Consider the following 21,707-nt stretch of genomic DNA (forward strand, 5'->3'; position numbering starts at 1 on the left):
AAAGCTGACAGACTTGCTTCTGAATGTTTCTTGGATGGAATTCCAGAAGGCATTCGATAAAGTTCCTCATAAGAAAATGATCAGTCAATGTTGAAGCTCATCGAATTAAAGACAAATTATTGACCTGGTTAGGAAACTGGTTGAGTGACAGGAAAGATAGTGACCAGGTGCTCCAAGTGTCAAAATGTGACTAGCTATGGCACAAGAATCTGCGCCTGGGCTTCAACTATTCATTGTATTTATTAACAATTGAGATGACAAGACAAAACCACAGCTCAATGTTCTGATGTAAAAGCTGGATAGCATTGCAACCATTGCAGATAGAAGCATAAAATTACAAAGAGCTATTTAGTAGTATTAATATTACATGATTGGGAAAAACTATGGCAAATTAGTTTCAGTGTAGGTAAAATTAAGGTCTTTCACTATGGGAAAAATTAGGGTTTTTCGGAATGACCAAACACTAGAAACAGTGAAGTTCCAGATACACGGATCATTAAAATGTCATGGACAGGTACAGAATGTAATCAAAAAAGCCTTTAAATATAAAGGACTGGTGTACAAGGGGATAGAGAATACGCTGCAGCTAAACAAAGCCCCGGGACAAAGTGTTCAAATTTGGGCACCACACCTCAGAAAGGATATACTGACCTGGAGGGACTGCAGTATAGATTTACAAGAGCAATTAGACACCAAGAGTTAAATTACAAGGAGATTACACAAGAGGGTTGCGTTCCCCTGGAATTTATACAGTTATGGGGTGATTTAATCAAAGCTTTCACGGTATGTGGTGAATTGATGGACTCTGTTTCTATGGATTGTTCCCAGTCCAAGATTGCTTGCTCATAGTCCAAATATTAAAGCCAGTTCGCTCAGAAGTGAAGCTGTATAACACTTCTACACACAGCTGACAGCAAAAGATTGGTATTATTTTCCCCAGACAGCAGTATTTGCAAGGCCAATCGTTAATTTTAAATCTGAGATTGATAGATTTTTGTTAAAGATATCACAGATCAACCATGATTATATTGAATGCAGAATAGGCTTGAGGGGTTAAATGGTCTATTCCGGTTCTTGTCACAGCTCATAAGCCAGTTATCTGACTCTCTTTCAGAGGTTCCCACCTGCTTCGAGAAGACCACCATCATAGCAACTCCAAAGAAGAACCAAGCAACCTGCCTCAACGACTACTGTCTAGTGGCCTTGACATCTATCGTTATAAAGTGCTTAGAGAAGGTGGTCATGAGACACATCAACTCCATACTCCCAGAATGTCTTGGTCCACTGCAGTTCACATTACCGCCACGAATGGTCCGCAGCAGACGCTGTCCAGCGACACTTACCCCTGGTGCATCGTGACAAGCACTCCTACGTCAGACTCCTAATCATTGACTACAGCTCTATGTTCAACACCATAATCACAGCCAAGCTCATATCAAAACTCCAAAACCATGGAGTTGGCTCCTTCTTCTGTAACTGGATCCACGACTTCCTGACCCATAGACCACAATCAGTAGGAATAAACACCTCCTCCACGATAGTCCTCAATACCAGGGCCCCGCAAGGTTACCTATTTAGCCCCCTACTAAACTCCCTATACACACACACAACTGTGTGGCAAAATTTGGCTCCAACTCCATCGACAAGTTTGCTGATGACATGACCGTAGTGGGTCAAATCTCAAACAACGATGAGTTAAAGGAGGGAGATAGAGAACCTAGTGGCATGGTGTAACGACAGTAATCTCTCCCTCACCGTCAACAAAACTAAGGAGCTGGTCATTGACTTCAGGAAGCGAAGTATCATATGAACTCCTGTCTGCATCAATGGTGCCGAGGTGGAGATGGTTGATAGCTTCAAATTCCTAGGTGTGTACATCACCAACTGTCCTGGTGCTCCCACATCAACACTACAACCAAGAAAGCACAACAGTGCCTATATTTCCTCAAGTAACTAAGTAAATGTAGGGCTGCATGTGGTGCAGTGGATAGCACTGGGACTGCGGCGCTGAGGACCCTGGTTCGAATCCCGGCCCTGGGCCACTATCAGTGTGGAGTTTTGCACATTCTCCCCTCGCCTGCGTGGGTTTCACCCCCACAATCAAAAGATGTGCAGGTTAGGTAGATTGGGCATGCTAAATTGCCCCTTAATTGGAAAGAAAAATAATTGGGTACTCTAAATTTATAGACAAGAAACTAAGGAAATTTGGCAGGTCCACATCGACTCTTACCAATTTTTACAGATATGCCAAAGAAAGCATCTTATCTGGCTGCATCACAGCCTGGTATGGCAACTGCTCGGTCCAAGATCGTACGAAATCAGAGAATCATGAACCCAGCCCAGCTCACGAACCAACCCCCCCCCCCCCCATCCATTGACTGTCTACACCTTCCGCTGCCTTGGGAAAGGAGGCAGCATAATCAAAGACCCTTCCCCCCAGGTTATTCCCTCTTCCATTGGGCAGGAGATACAAAAGTCTGAGGGCCTCACGGTAGCATGGTGGTTAGCATCAATGCTTCACAGCTCCAGGGTCCCAGGTTCGATTCCCGGCTGGGTCACTGTCTGTGTGGAGTCTGCACGTCCTCCCCGTGTGTGCGTGGGTTTCCTCCGGGTGCTCCGGTTTCCTCCCACAGTCCAAAGATGTGCAGGTTAGGTGGATTGGCCATGCTAAATTGCCCGTAGTGTAAGGTTAATGGGGGGATTGTTGGGTTACGGGTATACGGGTTACGTGGGTTTAAGTAGGATGATCATTGCTCGGCACAACATCGAGGGCCGAAGGGCCTGTTCTGTGCTGTACTGTTCTATTCTAAACTCTCACTAACAGATTCAAAAACAGGTTCGTCCCTGCTGTTACCAGACTCCTGAATGATCCTCTTATGGACTAAACTGATCTCTCCACACATCTTCTCTACTGAGTAGTAATGCCCTCTATATGCTTCATCCGATGTCTGTGGCTACATATTTACATTGTGTGCCTATTGTATGTCCTATGTTTTTTCATGTATGAAAAGATTTGTTTGGACTGTACTCAGAACAATACTTTTCACTTTACCTTGGTACACATGACAAGAAACCCAAATCCTTGTGCATTCCACTCTGCTTCGCTCCATCATTGCATCTACCCTTCAACTGTTTTTGTTCAAAGGAGGTATTAAGCAACCAGCAAACACAATTATCTATTGAAGCAAAACTCTCAAGAGTAACAAAGTGAAGATACTAATCATAATACAATCCACTGCCATATATTTGTTTTATAGCATCTAGGACTCCTAGAAAGTTCTTCCAATCTTGCAGGTCTTGGCAAGTGAGACAGAACTAAACACAAATAGCTTCACAAAATCAACAATTCCATTAATCATGTCTAAAAACAAAGGTAAGTCATGCAAATAACCAGCAACCTTCAGATCAAGTACAGCTCTCCATCAAATTCAAATCTGATATTCAAATGGCAAGTTACAAATACTGTTCCACGTTATTATATTTATTATAAACATAAATCATCTTTGTGATCTTTGCTCAGCTGCCGGCTATACAAAAACTTAAATGTGCGGTTGTGACTCAGCAGTCTTCAGTCAAGATTGATCACAAAAAAAAGCCTTGAAGTAACATTATTATCTATAGTACTAAAACTACATGATGCATGTTTCAAGTGCATCATTGTTTGTGTATCAAGTGTTTCAACACTATCTCAAAGCATCCAGGGCCACATAACTACTCATTAAACATGGTCACTGCTCAACAAGTCACCACAAATATTATATCCACAATTTAATATTTAAAATATACAATTACTGGAAGATTTGAATTTTCACACCCAAAACATGCCTCGGACCCCAAGCTTTTCAGTTATAATTAATTTTGATGTTCTTGGATTGATAAATCAGCCAAGACACAGAAGCTTTTTTGCAAACATTAACAATATACACACCCTGAAGTATTAATAGATATTGGTAAACTAATCAAACTTAGAGATCTCTTAAAACCTCTGATCCAGATGGATTGCACCCATACATATTAAGTTATTGAAGAGTTAGCAGAGGCGTCATATGGAAAATGGATTAGTGCTGGGCACTGTTGGATAACTACGGTAGCTTCACATTAGTGGCAGGAAACAAAAGAATCTCAAAGCTGCGGCAGAAAAGATAGAAACATCTCTTGGAGATGGTCTGTGTGGCACGTGAGCAGCATGAATGTCACTTGCCATTTACCAGTCTAAGCTTGATTGTTAATATAAAAGCAAAATACTGCGGATGCTGGAGTCTGAAACAAAAATAGAAAATATTGGACGATCTCAGCAGGTCTTACAGCATCTGTGGAGAGAAAAGGGAGCTAATGTTTCGAGTCTGGATGACTGTCAAAGCCTCGCTGAATGCAGGCACAACTGATTCTGTATGAATCAGGAATGGTACTAGACACAATGCAACCATCAGCGAACATTCCCCACATCTAACCTTATGCTGGAGGGAATGTCATTGATAAAACAACTGAAGATGGTTGGCCTAGGATACTACCCTGAGAAACTACTGCAGCAATATCCTCTGTTCGGGATGACTGACCATTTTCATTTGTGCAGGCTATGTCTCTCTAACCCCCTCAGATTCCCATTGACTTCAATTTCAGTAGGGGTCCTGGGTGCCACACTTGACAAGATGTATCAAGGGCAGTCACTGTCACTTCATTATCCACGTTTGGACCAACACAGTAATGAGGTCTCGAGCCGAATGACCCTGGCATAACCAATTATATCAGTTTTGTTGCATCTTCCTGCTTCTAAGCAATTATTCGACTTATCAATGGAGGTGTTCTCCTGCACAATATAGGTGATAACCATTTATCCTTTAGTTAAGTCAAACAGAAGTTTAATTCATAGGGAAATCAACCTACTTATGAACTTGCTATTTTGTTGCAAACACAAGTGGAACATTGGGTGAGATCTGAAATTGTAGCAATTGTGTATGGAGGTAAAAAGAATGCTAATCTTTAATTGAATGGAGTGATGTGCTTTGAGGGATTCGTATCCATTGTCCCAAGATCCGATTACTAGCACTAATGTGACCCTTTTGGGCCATTTTTCCAAGTAGATTTTATTTAAACATGAATGATGATGGCAATACTGTATGGTTCCGATTACTGAGTTCAGGACAAGACTCATTCATTTACACCACTGATCCATTTATATATTCTAATATATTTCAGTCCAACTTATTTTAAAACAGTGTTCCCAACAATGTCATTGGTAGCCGTGTGGTGGCACGGCTAAAAACAGACATACTGACCCAAATCAAGAGAAGCAGCAGAGAATCGAAATAACGGAAGTGAATAAAATATAATGCTCACAAAACTCAAACAGTTACAACTCCCTTCTAAAGGATAGTTGCCCTAAGTCACACTTACCAACCACCTACGTCAAAACTTGGCATATGAAGTTACAAGTTGATTATAGGAAATGTCATACAGGGACTGTAACAAAGGCTCACCAGATTGTCCTACAAGGAGAGATTGTGGAAACTGGGCATGTAGATTTTAAACGCGAGGCAATCTCATTCAAACACTATAGGACAGGACAGGGTAGATGTGGATAGGACGTTTCCCCTGGCTGGGGAGTCTAGAATTTCCGAATAAGTTGCAGGCCATTTAAGACTGAGATGAAGAGGAATTCCTTCACTCAGAAGGTGGTGAATCTTTGGAATTCTCTACCTCAGAGGACTCCGGAAGCTTGATGAGCATATTCAAAATAGAAATAAAGAGATTTCTGGATACTAATGACATCAGGGCATATGGGAATAGTGAGAAAAATGGCATAAGAGATAATCAGCCATGATCTGGTGGAGCAGGTTCAATGAGCCTGATAGTCTACACCTGCTCCTATTTCCTCTGCAGTTTTCACAATTGTCCTGAACTTTTTACATTGGTCTTTAATTGATACTTCAAAAGAGAATCATAGGATTTCTAACACAACCTTTGGTTGAAAATTCTTCAGAACAAACTTCCTGAGAGAGTGATGGAGGCAGGTTAGACCGAGGTATTCAAAAGGGAATTGGATTGTTATCTGAAAAGAGAGATTGTGCTAGGTTATGGGGGTAATACAGGAAGAGTGAGACAATGGAGAATGCTCTTTCAGAGAGCCAGTACCGATTCAATGGGCCGAAGGGCCCCTTTCTGCACTGTAAAAATTGCAAATGTTTCCCGTTCCAGTGCCCAACCCAAATGTAAAGAAAACTGATTGAACAGCAGAATACTGGAGATCTGAAATAAAAACAGAACATGCTGGAAACACAGCAGGTCTGGCATCATCTGTGGAGAGAGAAACAGAGTTTATGTTTGAGATGAATGTCCTTTCAGAACTGGTGAAATTGAATCTGATGAAAAGTTACTGACTTGAAATCTTAACTGTTTCTCTCGCTACAGATGTTGCCTGAACTGCATTTTCACAGTAACTTCATTGCAGTGTTAATGTAAGCCTACTTGTGACATGAAGAAAGATGATTCTGTTTTTAATTGCAAAGAAAACTCAAGCTGTTTCCAACTCACCAAATGCACACAAGATACAACAGAGAAATGGCAACTGCACAAAATGAAAATAATCAGTTTGGAAAACTGAAGACTCAAGTGTGAAACACTGAATTTTACCACAAATAACTTCAGCAAAGAAAGCCCCCTCTTATAATTTAGCCTGAAATCCTCATAAACAGATGTCAGCTGTGTTGGCTTCAATTAGAAGTGCACAAAAAAACACAGTATTTTCAAACTTTGACATCCTAAAACGTCAGAGCAGATGCATGTCATTGAAATTGCACTCCCCAGTAAGGAAGCAATCTAACACAGCAAGATACAATAGGTATGAGGCAGACATATAAAACAAGCCGACTTCCACAAAATTAAAAGTGTAAAGATTTGTACTGTATAATTATAGTAACAGCACTGCTGGGTAGATGCCAAGAGGGAATGGCATAGAAAAGAGGATACTTTCTTTCACCTGGTAATATCAAAGTTTAGTTTCTCCGCCATCATTCTGGAAAACCCTGGCAGCCGGAGAATACAGACTCTGGCCACCTCATTCACTTATACCCCATCTTGCAATACATTTCCACTCAGGCCTAAACTCTTCAAAGCTGGTGATGTTTTTGTACCTTAAAAATTATACAGTACTTTTTAAAAAGGACATCCACACCATGCATATTTGGCTACCACAACCACAGCAATGACATTTTCAGAATAATGTTTTTTAGATACATAAATTGGCTCAACAAAGAGGATACATGCCAAGTTGGGAAGGATCAACAAAACAGTAATATTAATTGAATGAATTTTTCAGTTCATGGTCTAATTGAAAACAGAAGCTTAAAAAGCTGCAGGACAAAGTATTGTGTTATAATGGGAAAGTAGGATTGATATGTCAAATGCTTGACCTTGAGTGGGCTACTAATTCAGAAAAAATGCAGCTTTTCATGACCACACAATACAGTTCAGTGTTTCCAAAAGAAAAATCTGTTTATAACTCACGAGGGAAAGTCCCCTTGTGAGAATCACAGAAGGGCTAAAGCAAATCAGAATACTGACTTTCAAAAATAAAATCTGCATGAAATGTTTAACGTCAGTATATTTCTTCTATACTTTTGGCTTCATAAAGCACATCTTGTAACAGCCTAGCACAATGATGCATTAACACATTGCTACACATTTAAAATCACACGTGTAAATGCTGGTTGTCTCATCATTCCTGAGCTTTGAGTAAAAAGGATGAATCCGTAAAACAACCTTTGCTACTGACAATGAATGACCCGAATAAAACCACTAATTACCAAAGGTACAACAAACCAGAAACAGCAGGATAACAACATTACTTACACATTCGCTTTTGCTTGGTAAATCTCAAACACACTTTGCATGTAACCACCAGGAACAATTTTGTCCCCATTATGAGTACAAATTTCTACATGACAAGCTCTCAATTTCAGTCAGCCATCCATCCAAAATGCCGCAATCAACTGAAGCCTTGGGAAACTTAAGACTTTGGGTTTCTAGCAGGACCACCTCTCCAGCCCACTATCTTCATCTGCAGCAGAGACTACTTTGGCACAGTGAAGCTCCTGAGCCACATCTGGCAATGTTTAAGAGTTGGCCACCAAAGAGCAAACAATCACCTCAGGACAGAAGGCTGCCAAAGGAAAGTCTGACAGAGCTGTCAGTCATTTATCCACACTGTGTACTGGACATTTTTATTACGTTACAAAAAAAAAATCACAATGTAACTATCAGATGGGTGCAAGAGATCATAGGCACAATTTTGAAGAGTAGCAGGGGCAATTCTACTAAGTGTGCAAAAGTGGCTGCACTGTAAATTCTATGATTCTATGAAGTCCCCACATTACAACAGTGACCACATTTCAAAAATGTTTCATGAGCTATAAAGAGCTTTGGGACATTTTATGGTTGTGATAGGTGGGAAATAATTGCAAACTTTTTTATAGGTGCAATATTTTCCCAACACAAGGAAACAAATTGCCATATATTAATAGCAACACCGAATTTAAACGGTAGCAAGGCACAAGCAACAAGTCAGAACAACTTCAAGACAGTACAGGTACAAGAAGCAATACCACTGCACCACTCAAAGGCAAGGACAGGAAGTTACTGACGAATGAGGGGCAGGAGGCAAAGTGGGTTTAACACTTTTGGGGAGCTTCTCAACCAGCTCATTTCCTACTTCACGTAAGCTGGATGACAGCAAAGCACCTCATCAGCTAAATGTCAACCTGGGAGAAATTGCCAGATCAAAAAGCCACCAAGAGCCTGAAGAATAAAAGGCCGCTGGAATCAGCAAGATACTAGTAGAGCTATAGAAGCATGGCAAGAACACCATCATAACTAGAGGACGTGGACCTCTTTCAACAACATCGGGACTGTGAAAGAGGCCTTGGATGACTGGAGGCAAGGAGTAACCATCAAGTTACCAAAGAGAGGGATCCTCGGTAATGACAACATCTAGAGCAGGGGTTTTCAAACTCAGGTCCCGACCCACAGGTGGTTAGGTGTCGTGGGAAGAAGTTCCCAACTGCAGTCCCCAATTGGTTGCGGTGTTTGAGCGGGCAGGCGGCGCAAGGCTAGGCAGTGTGCTGGTCATTGCGTGCAGAGTGTTGGGGGAGGGGGAGAATGGGTTGGGGGGCGTCCTGGTGGACGCAATGCTAACAATGGCGGCCCCAGCTTGGAGCTCCACTCTGGTGCTCGTCCTTTGCCGACTGTTCTGCACATACCCTGCCACCGATCGGCAGTATGCAGCCTGCGGCTACTTGGTCAATCTATTCAACAGCGAGCATACTGTCCGTTTTCACTCCCAGGATGGTAAGTACTGGCCGGGAAGTGGTCTGTGACTGGGGTGGGAACAGTGAGAGAAAGCCAGGCCAGTTTTCTTGGAATACTGATTAACCAAGGCCAGCCAATAGGGCTGACATTTGTGAACACTGGAAGAAACCTACAGTCATCACTTTGTGTCGACATACTCTGGAAACCAGGAAGTCAGAGCTTTTGGTGAGAATGGAACAGGAGGTGACTTGGATGTTTGGATAGTGCAATGCAGTGGAACCAGTAAGAAATAGTGTGACATTGTGCGTGTTTGACAAGTAACTTCATCTCCTCTAAAGTCGTAGTGTGTAAAGTAAAAACAAGAGTGTATAATTGGTTAAATTTCTAAAGAAATGGGAACATATTTAAAACAAAGTGTGTGTGTAAATGTAAGGCTGCACATGTTCAACTGAAGTTAATTTAATTTTTAGCAGTAAAAAATCATAAATTTGGAAAAATTAGGTATTAGAAATAAAGTTTCAAAGTAAAAAAAATATATACTGCCTGTGACTGGCCTTTAAATGTTTTTAAATATAAATTTACACATTGCTGCCTACGGCGCTTAGGACCCGGGTTCGAATCCCGGCCGTGGGTCACTGTCCATGTGGAATTTGCACATTCTCCCCGTGTCTGCGTGGGTTTCACCCCCACAACCCAAAGATGTGCAGGATAGGTAGATTGGCCACTCTAAATTGCCCCTTAGTTCGAAAAAATAATTGGGTACTCTAAATTTATTTTTAAAATATATATATAAATTTACAGTATCCAATTCATTTTTTCCAATTAAGGGGCAATGGCCAATCCACCTACACTGCACATCTTTGGGTTGTGGGGGCAAAACCCATGCAAGCACAGGGAGAACGTGCAAACTCCACATGGACAGTGACCCAGAGCCGGAATCAAACCTGGGAGCTCAGCGCCGTGAGGCAGCAGGGCTAACCCACTGCGCCACCGTGCTGCACACCTTTAAATATGAACAATGAGTCTTTCCACCAGAGGCAGCGGCAGAGAGAAAGTCATGCACCCAGCACGTCAATGCTTTGGGCGCAAAATCATAGAGATGAGATTACTCCATTTTGTAGCTGTCAGGAAGCAAGCAACAGGACTGCGTGAACAACTGATGATGGGCTATTTTGTAATAAGGTAGAGAGGGCCAGAGATACAAACAGAACAGGATCTCACAACTAAATCTGCTTCTCAGGAGAGTCTACGGTAGACAAGGCAGTGCTGGTGTGAGCCGAATCCAGAGCTCCAGGGCCTCTGGTAAACAAAAAATTCAGAAGAAACTGAAATCGGGAACAAAGCAGTGTAAAGATGATTTCTTGAGGTGTGGCGCTAATTGTGCCAATGCAAATCAAGATGCAAAGCCCATGTGTTACATGCAGCAAGTACTGACAAATGAAGTTTAAAACCCTCAAACTTCAACGGCATTCGAAGACTAAGCATGGCGCGTACAAGGACAAACCTCTTGATTTTTTTTTCAAAGCATGCAGCAAGAACTTAAATCGACAGCTGAAGTTCTTAGCTGAAATGTAACATTGAATGACGAAGCAAGAGATAGCGTGAGGACCAAGTAGGCCCACCTGCCACATTAAAGGTAAGCAATAATGGTATGTCGCGAAGATCGGCCGGCATGGGTCGCTAACGTCAGCTAGCATGTCTCGTGAACATCGGCTGGCATGGGTCTCAAAGGTCCGCTGATTGGTAAAAGTGGGTCCCGGGAAAAGAAAGTTTGAAAAACACTGATCTAGAGGGACATAACACTGCTGTCACTACTTGGCAAGATCTTCAGCACAGTGCTCTTCAGACATAGCAGAAGACAACAATATATTTAAGTGAAAAACAGGCAGATCTTTGCACTAAAGAATATCAGAGTAGAGGCTAGAGTATTGGAAGCTACTTTTCACATTCATTACTTAATGACATGTTCTTATTCTGATGATTTTTCTTCAGCTTTTCAGAGCTCAATTTGGAAGTATCAAGATCAAATTTCATGCAGCCAGCAATAAATAAACTCTTAGAAATAGTTGTTTGAATAGAACAGAAAGAGTGTTGCTGAATGAGACATGTCAAAGCTTTACATTTGGTACTCATCGGGACACTTCTCAAGAATACACTTCTGCACTGTAAATTCTATGATAATACCAGGATAAGGGGCAAAGCCCTATTTGAAATTTAAACCAGGTAGTTTGGCCCCAATTGGTCAAGGCATTGTCCTAAAGAATGAGTCAGAAAATGGCTGCCACTTATTTTGTTTAGCTGAAACAGACACAATATGTATACATGTTCTTTCTGTCTGCAAAGAACAGGGCCCTATGTGTTAATATATGCAGCTTCCAGTACATGTAAATGTACCACTCAAAGCCCGACTGAACCTTACATTGGTCGTCAGCGTACTTCTTAGATAATCACAGAATCTAGTGCAGGAGGCCATTCGGCCCATCGAGTCTGCACATGCCCTTGGAAGGAGCATCCTATGTTTTTTTTTTAAATTTAGAGTGCCCAATTATTACTTTTTCAATTAAGGGGCAATTTAGCATTGCCAATCCATCTAACCTGGACATCTTTGGGTTGTGGATTTGAAACCCACGCAGACACGGGGAGAATGTGCAAACTCCACACGACAGTGACCCAGGGCCGTGATTCAAACCCAGGTCCTCAGCGCCGTAGTCCTAGTGCTAACCACTGCATCATCTGCCGCCTTAAGAGCACCCCACTTAAGCCCACACCTCCACTCTATCTCCTTAACCCACCTAACCTTTTTGGCCACTAAGGGCAATTTATCACGACCAATCCACCTAACCTATACTTTTTTGGAACAAAGCACTGAGGGTTATTTATCAAATATTGTCCAATTGGAGAATCATATCCAATGTGTATTTTCAGTTTATCTCGCGAGGCTGGTGGGTACGGCCTGTATCTTGCTCATTGCGAACAGTAGCTTACCTTTTTTTAAATAAATTTAGATTACCCAATTATTTTTTCCAATTAAGGGGCAATTCAATGTGGCCAATCCACCTACTCTGCACATTTTTGGGTTGTGGGGGCGAAACCTACGCAGACACGTGAACGTGCAGGGGAGAATGTGCAAACTCCACATGGACAGTGACCCAGAGCCGGGATCGAACCTGGGACCTCAGCACCATGAGGCAGCTGTGTTAACGACTAGGCCACCGTGCTGTCCCGGCCTACATACCTAGCATCACACTGGCACGGAAATTCATATACCACATTACTCATTTGAGATAGGCAGAATGTCTTTATGTCTGAACGACACTAGAACAATACAAAAGAAAACCGGAATAAAGAGAAAAATGCTGTTAAGTGCTCAGCATATATGGTAGCATCTCTGGACAGAGGAAAAACAAGAGTTCTGACAAAAAGACATTGACTGGAAGCATCAACTTTGTTTCTCTTTACACAGCCAGACATTTCCAGCATTTTCTATTCTGACTTTAATTTTCCAGTATTCATAGCAGAAAACTAGGCTTTTTAAAATCACACAAGCAACTTTGGTGTCAAACTTTGGCTCAGAAAATGGCACATTTAATCATTGATCAATATATTATTACATTGAGATGCTCACTTAATGAGGTTAATTCTTTCGCTTCCGACAACATGCAACGTGATCTTCACATAATGCAGCTCTGCTGGTTAATACTAGTCGAGTAGTTCTTTACTAAGATAAAGAATATCACTGTCAAATTCAAATATTAATATTTTCAGAATCTGTAAGTAATAGATGTAATATATAGATCCAATTTTATTCAAGGTATTTACTATTTTCAGAAGATTAAATGCATAACATTCCAATATGAACATTAAATACTTTTGCAGTCTCTTGGATGATCAACAAAAAGCATCAGGGAATAGTTCTATCGTGTGGTGCAGCATCACAAGAGCAGGATGTGGAAGTCCATCATTGTTGCAGTTAGCATACTAGAGGAGCGCATGTATGTTATGCAGTTCAAATGTGAATTGTTTTCAATGTTTATAAAGGGAAACAGTCTTTTAAGTGCTCAGAGCAAGAGCTCAAACTAATTTAAAGGTAAATTACAGTTTATCTTGCAAAAATAGGCCTTCTGGCCCAAAAAGATCCATGCTAGTGTTTCCAGCCTCACTCATTCATGGAAACTTCTCTAGAACTATGCTATTAAACTATTTCATAATGTAAAGGTCTCTATCAGATTTTCTGGGAGAGTAAGAGCTCTGGTTTGTTCAATCTTTGCAGATAGTTATAACCTCAGTTCCAGTATCATTCTATATTACATGAAAACTAATAGCTACCATTTTAGCTGCAAGGGCTTACACCAACTTTCATATTGGTAACTGCACTAAAATGAACCTGTCCCATTTATTGTGCCTTTTCCATCCATCTTACTCAACTTGTGCTGCTATGATTGGAGATATCCAGTATTCTCTTACTAACTATACAGCCAACTACCAGGAAGCACCTAGGGCCAGCTGAAGGAAATTGGATCTCAGGTTTCCCTCTCCCTCCTTTACCCACTATCGTCATGCTGGATTATAAATTGTTCAGAGCAGACAGCATCCTCTCCAGAGACTAACTTGCTTCTAAATAAATCTTTAAGTCCCCAAAATATACAATTTCTTTAAATCATAAGCATTTTCTGTTACTGTATTTGTAAACTGAATGTTATGGATTTGAGAAACAGTACTGAGCCAAAAATAGCACTTTATGCGTTTCAGATTGAAGGTTATGTGTAGCTGTACTGGAATTACATTCAATTCTCGGTTTATCGTCCCAAAATACTCATCATGGCTGTGATTATTTTCAGAAACTGTAAAACTGCCTTGTGGTTCAAGCACCTTTTTCACAGAAACCTAGCTGACTCCCAACTTACTGAAATTCTATTGGCACAGTATCGTTAGGATGTATTTAAACTTTAACCACTACACATGACAAGTTGCTTTTCAAATTCTAAATTTGCTTATAACGCAAGCCGTTTCCAGATCAATAAGGTTCAATGTCTCCGTTCAATATTGAACATATGCTGCAACGCAAGGAAGCATAAATTATTTTATTGAAAATTAGCAGTCAGACAAGCAAAAGCATATCGACAACTCTCAATCATTTGATTTTGATTTGTAATAGGAATAATAGAAGCTACATCAGAATATTGCACATTTCACATCAGATGATCAGAAATTCTTCCAATTAAACATTGGAATACAGAAGCGATTGTTTTGGTTCAAACATACTGTCCCCTTGGTATCCCTCTCTCCCGAGATTTGTTTCAGCGAAACAAAACCCTTACGCATGCCTTGCTACCTCCAAGACTTAATTATTCTAAAACACTCCTGTCCAGTCTTGCACAAATTACCAACCACAATCTTGAGATCATTTAAAATTCTGCCGCTCATGTCTCAACTCAAACCAAGTTCCATTCACACATCAGCCCCTGTGCACACTGTTCTATATTGGCTACTGCTTAAGCAATGAAACGATGAGAAATGAAATATTTGAAGCAAGTTACTTCACGGCCTCACCTTTTCCAGTTTCTAACCTTCCTCAGCCCGACAACAATCCCCCTCCCCCCAGATTGCTGCATTCCATAAATTCTGACCTATTGAGCAATTCCAATTTTAATCACTCCATAATTGACGACCATGCCTACAGCAGCCTACACCTACAACCCTGGAATCCCCTCCCTATATACTTCACCTCTCCTTTCTCATTTTAAACACTCTTTAAAACCTACTTCTTTGACCAAGCTTTTGACATTCTGTCCTAAATTCTCCTTCTGTGGTTTGCTGGCAAATTTTGTTCCATAATGTCCATGTAAAGCACAAGATTTCATTACATTAAAGGCACTATGCAAATGGGAGTTCTTGTTAATGCAGCTTGCTTAGCAAAATATAAATCTTCTCTACTAGAAAACTAAAAAGTGGAATGACTTTAGTGATGGAAAGCAAGAACATTAAGTAATCACCAGCTCGGCAACTGGTAGAAAGGACTGTTCTGCATTGGTAAGAGCCACCTGTATCTGATTCGCCAAGCTAACGGAACACATACAATATAATAATAATAATCTTTATTAGTGTCACAAGTAGGCTTACATTAACACTGCATTGAAATTACTGCGAAAATCCCCTAGTCACCACACTCCGGTACCTGTTCAGGTACACGGGGGGAGAATTCAGAAGAATGTCCAATTCACCTAACAAGCCCGTCTTTGGGGACTTGTGGGAGGAAACCGGAGCACTCAAAGGAAACCCACGCAGACAAAGGGAGAACGTGCAGACTCCTCACAGTGACCCAAGCCGGGAATCAAACCGGGATCCCTGGCACTGTGAAGCAACAGCGCTAATGACTGTGCAACCGTGCCACCCATTTCAGTAAGTGTTCAACGACTGACTCAAATCTTATTTTCACTGCCATATGTAAAAAAAAACCTTCCTCTCAAAATCTCTCACTTTAAAATTAGTAATTTCAAAGTTCTCCAAATTTGTCAATGTACTCTGTCGATTATTCTTTTTGTCTACTGTGTACATACTGTATAGGTCCCCTTGTCTGCAGAACAATACTTTTCACTGTACTTCGGTACATGTGACAATAAATCAATCAAACATATGGTTTAGGAAAATGGTCATTTATCATCTGAGATGATTAGTTTTGCCAACCTGCTCATTGTCTCCACTTCCCAAAATCAAATCCTTAGATTTCCAGTCATCTTCATTCTGCTAACTATGAACCCAGGCCAACCACCAGACAGACCACAGATGTCATTCGAACACTGCTCAAGCAGGGCATAATTTGTTTCGGTTGTTGTATGGACTTGTACTTTCCCATTCAAAAAATAAATTGCAAAGAAATTTCTTGCTCCAATGGATTGCATTAAGGATGTACTGATTTTAGCGTTTCTATGATAATATGAAACAATGCCTGAACATACAAGATGAAAAAAATTGTCGAGTCCCACAACCATTTCTTAATACATTATAGAAAACCTTTTGTTTCCAGTTGGTGACCACCCGCATTTCTATGTTTGGAATAGGGATAAGTATGAAACAATCGCAAAAATGATATTCAAGACTAAAATACAAACTGAGTAATAACTTACTATTAGCTTCAGAACACCATTGAAGTACTTACTTTTCCAATTTAGGAAATAACAGCCAATAAGCACACAGCAAGCTCCCACAAACAGCAATTTCATAATGACCAGATCATCTGTTGTGATGTTGATTGAGAAATATATATTGTCCAAGACACAGACCCCACCTTGGACAATGCAGCACTCCCTCAGTACTGCACCTTAGATTTCTGCTCTCTGAAGAGTGGAACTGGAACCCACAACCTTGACTCAAAGAGTGGACAGTGCTCCCAACAGAACCGTGACTGACACTTGGCAAGACACTCAAGATAAATTGCTTCTCAAACAGATCCAAATCTACACTCAAAACTAAAGAAATCAGCAGCTGGTATCCCCCTTCCTGAACCGCTTAAAGCATGCATTCCACACAAAAATGTTAACGCATCTGCTGGACTGTTTAAAAAAGTTCTCAAAATGAGGTGGTCATATTTTTGCCCTGAAATGGAGTCGATTGCCAGACCACGTCAGAGGGCATCATCCAATTAACCACCAAGTGTGGGATTAAATCCCAAGCAGGCCAGGCTGTTTAGGAACCGACAAAACATTAGATATGTCAATTCAGCATTTTTCTCGTGCAAATGATCAGATTGACGGAATTCAATTTCACAATCTGCCACACTGGAATCTCAACTCCCAGGTTGCTGGTCAAATATCAATAACCACTGTGCTCTTGTACCAAAAATAACATGCAGTGCATGATGTAAATAGCTCTACACAGCTAACTTCCACAACAGATAGGGAAAGTGACAGATCTAATAAACTTTGTTTTTTCATTACTGGTGCCCTTATAAACTAAGCTCATAACACATTAAAAATAAGGTACAGTGGCAACTAAAACATGTTATAGCTGAACGTTTATAGGTAAACATATAAATTGAAGTAATACAGTCAGCATTCATTTGAAGCAACTGGCTTTGAAAATACTTGCGTCCCAAAATACTCAACTCCACCAATTTCCAGCCTGACAGCAGCTCTATACCTAGTTCTGACTGACCACAGATGGTGAGCAGGGATTTATTCTAGCCTATTTCAATCCCCTTGAAATATTAACCTGATGCACTTTAAGGACAGCACTTCATTTAATACAGTAGTCCATATTCATATAATAGCTCCCAACAAATCTGCAGTACCAAGGCTGCCTCATTTAGCTCTCTTAGGAATAGGAGGCAATTGAGTCAATCACTCCCATTTCATGATTCTATGAGACTAGCGTTGGGCAGCCTGCGGCCACATGCGGCCCATCTGGGTCCTGAGTGCAGCCCATGAGGCATTTTGTTGACCGCTGCCCGTGTGCAGGGGTTTCTAAATTCTGCTGATTTCCATCCGCAGTTTTTTTTCCTACCAGTATGACTGAAGTGATCCGCACGTAATGCAACAGCAAGTGAGGTGCATCACTATGAAAGCCATGTGCTATCTCTGCGTTCATAGCGTCAATATTTGTTTTGTTTTTAATCATTTGAAGTTGATGACAGTTCTATTAATATATAAATGATCAAGTATTTTCTATAAGTAGTTATGAAATATTCAGCATGTATTAAATGTATTTATATTTAATCTTATTCATAGGTCATAGTGAACAAGCCAGATTTCAATCTTGCAGCCCACCTAGATGAGTGAGGCAACTCATGAAGCCCACTCACGAGCCTAGGTTGCCCATTGCTGTATTAAATCATGACTAATCTGTACTTCAATCCCATCGACCTACCGGCACTCTATATCACAATGTCTTCATCGGACAAAATTGTATTGCGCGGTCTTGAAAATTTAATATAAACCAGCATCCACGACAGTTCCGGGAATTATGTTGGGGGAAAAAATGCTTCCAGATTTCTCGGAACAGTTTGGCTCTAATTGAAAGATTATGCCACCTTGTTCTGAACCTCCAGGTCTCAACACAATAAAGCCCGGTTATTTTGTTACCATTCCAGGACAGTACATTTAATATCATGGTAGACATAGTCAGATGAGAAATTTGTATTTCAATAGATCGAGTACCAGTTAAAGTAGTCAGTAACTCTGTATCGTTTTTAATTCGTCTCATCTCCGCCCATCAAGATAAAATACCAGCAGAAAACAAAGTTTCAATGTGTCTTCCCCATTTTTAAATGCTTTCAGCATATTCTGCAATAATTTCTATTATTTAGCATATTGTGTGAATTACCTCAGTGGGTTTAAAGTTCCAAAAACAGATTTGTAATGATAGCACAAATAAGGAAAACTGCAAATTGGAAATTATAGATCGGTCATAGGATGCAAACAGGTGCTAACTGAGCTGGTCTGCATGTCAAGCACTTTCTTTATCAATCCCAAATTCATCTCCACATCAGGTCTGGACAGGTTTAAAGTAATACATGTTTCTCCTATACTTTTAATCAAAACAGAAAAAGTTCTGTCAACATGCAGCAGTCACCATTGGATTCTACTTTGCAGGCTTTTCAGGTTAATCAGCACCCTTTTTGTGCACTGTAATAAAGCGTGCAAAATGTGAACCACTGGGGCTGGGGCAGCGGGCAAGGCCCAGGGGGCTGGGGCGGCGGGCAAGGCCCAGGGGGCTGGGGCGGCGGGCAAGGCCCAGGGGGCTGGAGCGGCAGGCAAGCTCCAGGGGGGTGGGGGGGGGCATGCAGTGCCCCAGGGGGTGGGGGGCATGCAATCCCCCAGGGGGTGGGGAGCCCCAGGGGGTGGGGGGGCATGCAATGCCCCAGGGTGTGGGGGGCATGCAATGCCCCAGGGCGTGGGGGGCAAGCAATGCCCCAGGGGGTGGGCGGGCATGCAATGCCCCAGGGGGTGGGAGGGCATGCAATGCCCCAGGGGGTGGGGGGCCATGCAATGCCCCAGGGGGTGGGGGGCAAGCAATGCCCCAGGGGGTGGGCGGGCATGCAATGCCCCAGGGGGTGGGGGGGGGGCATGCAATGCCCCAGGGGGTGGGGGGCCATGCAATGCCCCAGGGGGTGGGGTTGGTAGGGAACGCCCAGGGTGCGGGAAAGAGTGGCGAGTGGCGAGTGGCGAGTGGCACACACCCTCCCCCCCCCGCCCCGGTCCTGTCCTGTCTGACACTTTCTCTGATGTCCCAGGGACGGAGCGCGCTCCCCAGTCGCCCCGGGTACGCGCGCTTCTGATAACGGTTCCGCCCGGCCGGAGCACCCGGACCGCCCGCTCCCCGCTCCGGACTCCCTGCCCCGGACTCAACCCCCACAGCCTAGAGAGCCCCCAGCCGCACCCACCTGCCACTGCCAGAGCCGCTCTGGGAGAGAAGGAGCGTGGGCGCCGGCACGGGCGCGTGGGAGATTTGCCCGGCGAAGGTTGGGATTGTGGCGAGGACACCGTCCGACCAACCCGCCGCTCCCCGGCCGCTAGCCGCCCATCATCACGTGACGTCCGGCAAGTCCCTCCCCCCGATATTGGCCGGCGGTTCGCCCATTGCCAGCCCCGCCTTCCGCCATCCTCCCTCTCCGGATTGGTCAGCCAAACTGTCCGTCTGGGGTAGGGGGCGGGGTTTGCGTTCGAGGGCGTGGTCTGGGCGGGGCCCCGGTGGCAATCACGTGGTGCTGACATTCTCAGGCTGAGGTCAGTGAAGAATGTGTGGGAGTGAATGGGGCAGGCCAGCAAAACGCACTGTCTCTGCGCAACTTCTTTAATTAATACTCATCAGAATCTGGTTTTGAAAAATATTAATTTGCAGGGTTACAGAAGAAAACGCTGCAGTGTTGGACTAATTGGATAACTTGTTAAAGAGACATAAACCAAATATTCCTCGAAATCAAACAAAAGCAGAACACGCTGGGAATACTCAGCAGATCTAGTCACATTTGTGGACAGAGAAACAGAGTTCAAATTTTATTGTCAGTGGCTTTTTATCAAATCAGAAAACCCCTTTTCCAGAGAGGAAGGACATCCACGATGGGCTGAATGGCCTCTTTCTGGGCTGTAAGATTCGATGATGTCCAATTCCCTTGAAAGTTATTGTAGAATCCGCTTCTGCCCTTTTATGTTTGCATTACAGATTGTAACCATTCTTTGAACAAGAATAATTCACTTCATCTCCAGCTCCTGATCCAATCACCGTAAATCTGCACAAAGCAAAATGTTGCGAATGCTGGAAATCTGAAATAAAAACAGAAAATGCTGGATGTACTTGGGCAGCATCTGCTGGAAAATGGGATGAAATAGGTGCTTGATGGTTGGCACGGATACGATGGGCCAAAGGGCATCTTTCTGTGCCATAAAAACTCATGACTTAATGAGAGATTATGAGAGAGAAACAGAGTTAACATTCCAGGTTGATACCAGATATGCTGAACATTTCCTGCATTTTCAGCGAGAACAGTTTCTCCATCTTTACTCTCTCGAACCCATCATAATTTTGAAAATCTCAATTAAATCTTCCATTAACTTTTTTTGTTCCAAGCAAAACAATCCCAGTCATAGCAGTAAATGCATTCCATTTAATTCACATTGTCTCTTTCATTTTCCTATCAAAATGCGTCACTTCACACTTCTCTTTGCTTGTTTCCTTGATTGGAAAACATATAAGAACCAAAGTCTTCATTAGAGAAATTTTGGGGAAACATTTAAAGCTTTGATGTGAGGATGTTTCCTAACGGCAACGGGGAAAAACTGGCACAGGACCAAATGGCTTGGCAATAAAAGACAGTGACACTTAAAAAGACACAAGCACTAGATTAAGTTAATGAACCCATGAAGGAAGCAGGAAACACAAGAAGAAGTAAAGTTAGAAGTTCCTCTATCTTCTACATGGTTGGCAACACAATTATTTAATTTGTTCATCTTCCTTCGATTTTTTTATTATTCAGGTTTCTATTAGTTACACCCGTCTAAAATGGGGCACTTCGGATTTTGAGTTTGATTTCAGAAAGACAGCCCAGTTTCTCCTTATAAGAACATAAGAACTAGGAGCAGGAGTAGGCCATCTGGCCCCTCGAGTCTGCTCCGCCATTCAATGAGATCATGGCTGATCTTTTGTGGACTCCGCTCCACTTCCCGGCCCGAACACCATAACTCTTAATCCCTTTATTCTTCAAAAAACCATCTATCTTTACCTTAAAAACATTTAACGAAGGAGCCTCAACTGCTTCACTGGGCAAGGAATTCCATAGATTCACAACCCTTTGGGTGAAGAAGTTCCTCCTAAACTCAGTCCTAAATCTACTTCCCCTTGTTTTGAGGCTATGTACCCTAGTTCTGCTTTCACCGACCAGTGGAAACAACCTGCCCGCATCTATCTTATCT

The 21,707-nt window shown here is 42.2% G+C and overlaps 1 protein-coding gene across 13 annotated transcripts in view; it reads right to left on the reverse strand.

The window, feature by feature from the left end:
• The window catches only part of ppfibp1b (PPFIA binding protein 1b), a 180,101-nt gene extending 160,260 nt beyond the window's left edge, over positions 1–19,841 (reverse strand). For 10 of the 13 annotated variants that reach the window (XM_038779999.1, XM_038779998.1, XM_038779994.1 and 7 more), the window contains exons 1-2: positions 19,682–19,841; positions 12,929–13,021 (exon numbers count right to left, since the gene is read on the reverse strand). In XM_038779999.1, coding sequence (XP_038635927.1) covers positions 12,929–12,962 — 34 coding nt within the window. In that variant the 5' untranslated portion in view covers positions 12,963–13,021; positions 19,682–19,841. The remainder of the gene's footprint in view (positions 1–12,928; positions 13,022–19,681) is intronic. The other 3 variants (XM_038779997.1, XM_038779996.1, XM_038779991.1) reach the window with 2 other exon arrangements.
• Between the last annotated feature and the right edge of the window lie 1,866 nt (positions 19,842–21,707).

The sequence above is a fragment of the Scyliorhinus canicula genome, chromosome 20 (assembly GCF_902713615.1).
Source record: "Scyliorhinus canicula chromosome 20, sScyCan1.1, whole genome shotgun sequence".
NCBI lineage: Eukaryota > Metazoa > Chordata > Chondrichthyes > Carcharhiniformes > Scyliorhinidae > Scyliorhinus > Scyliorhinus canicula.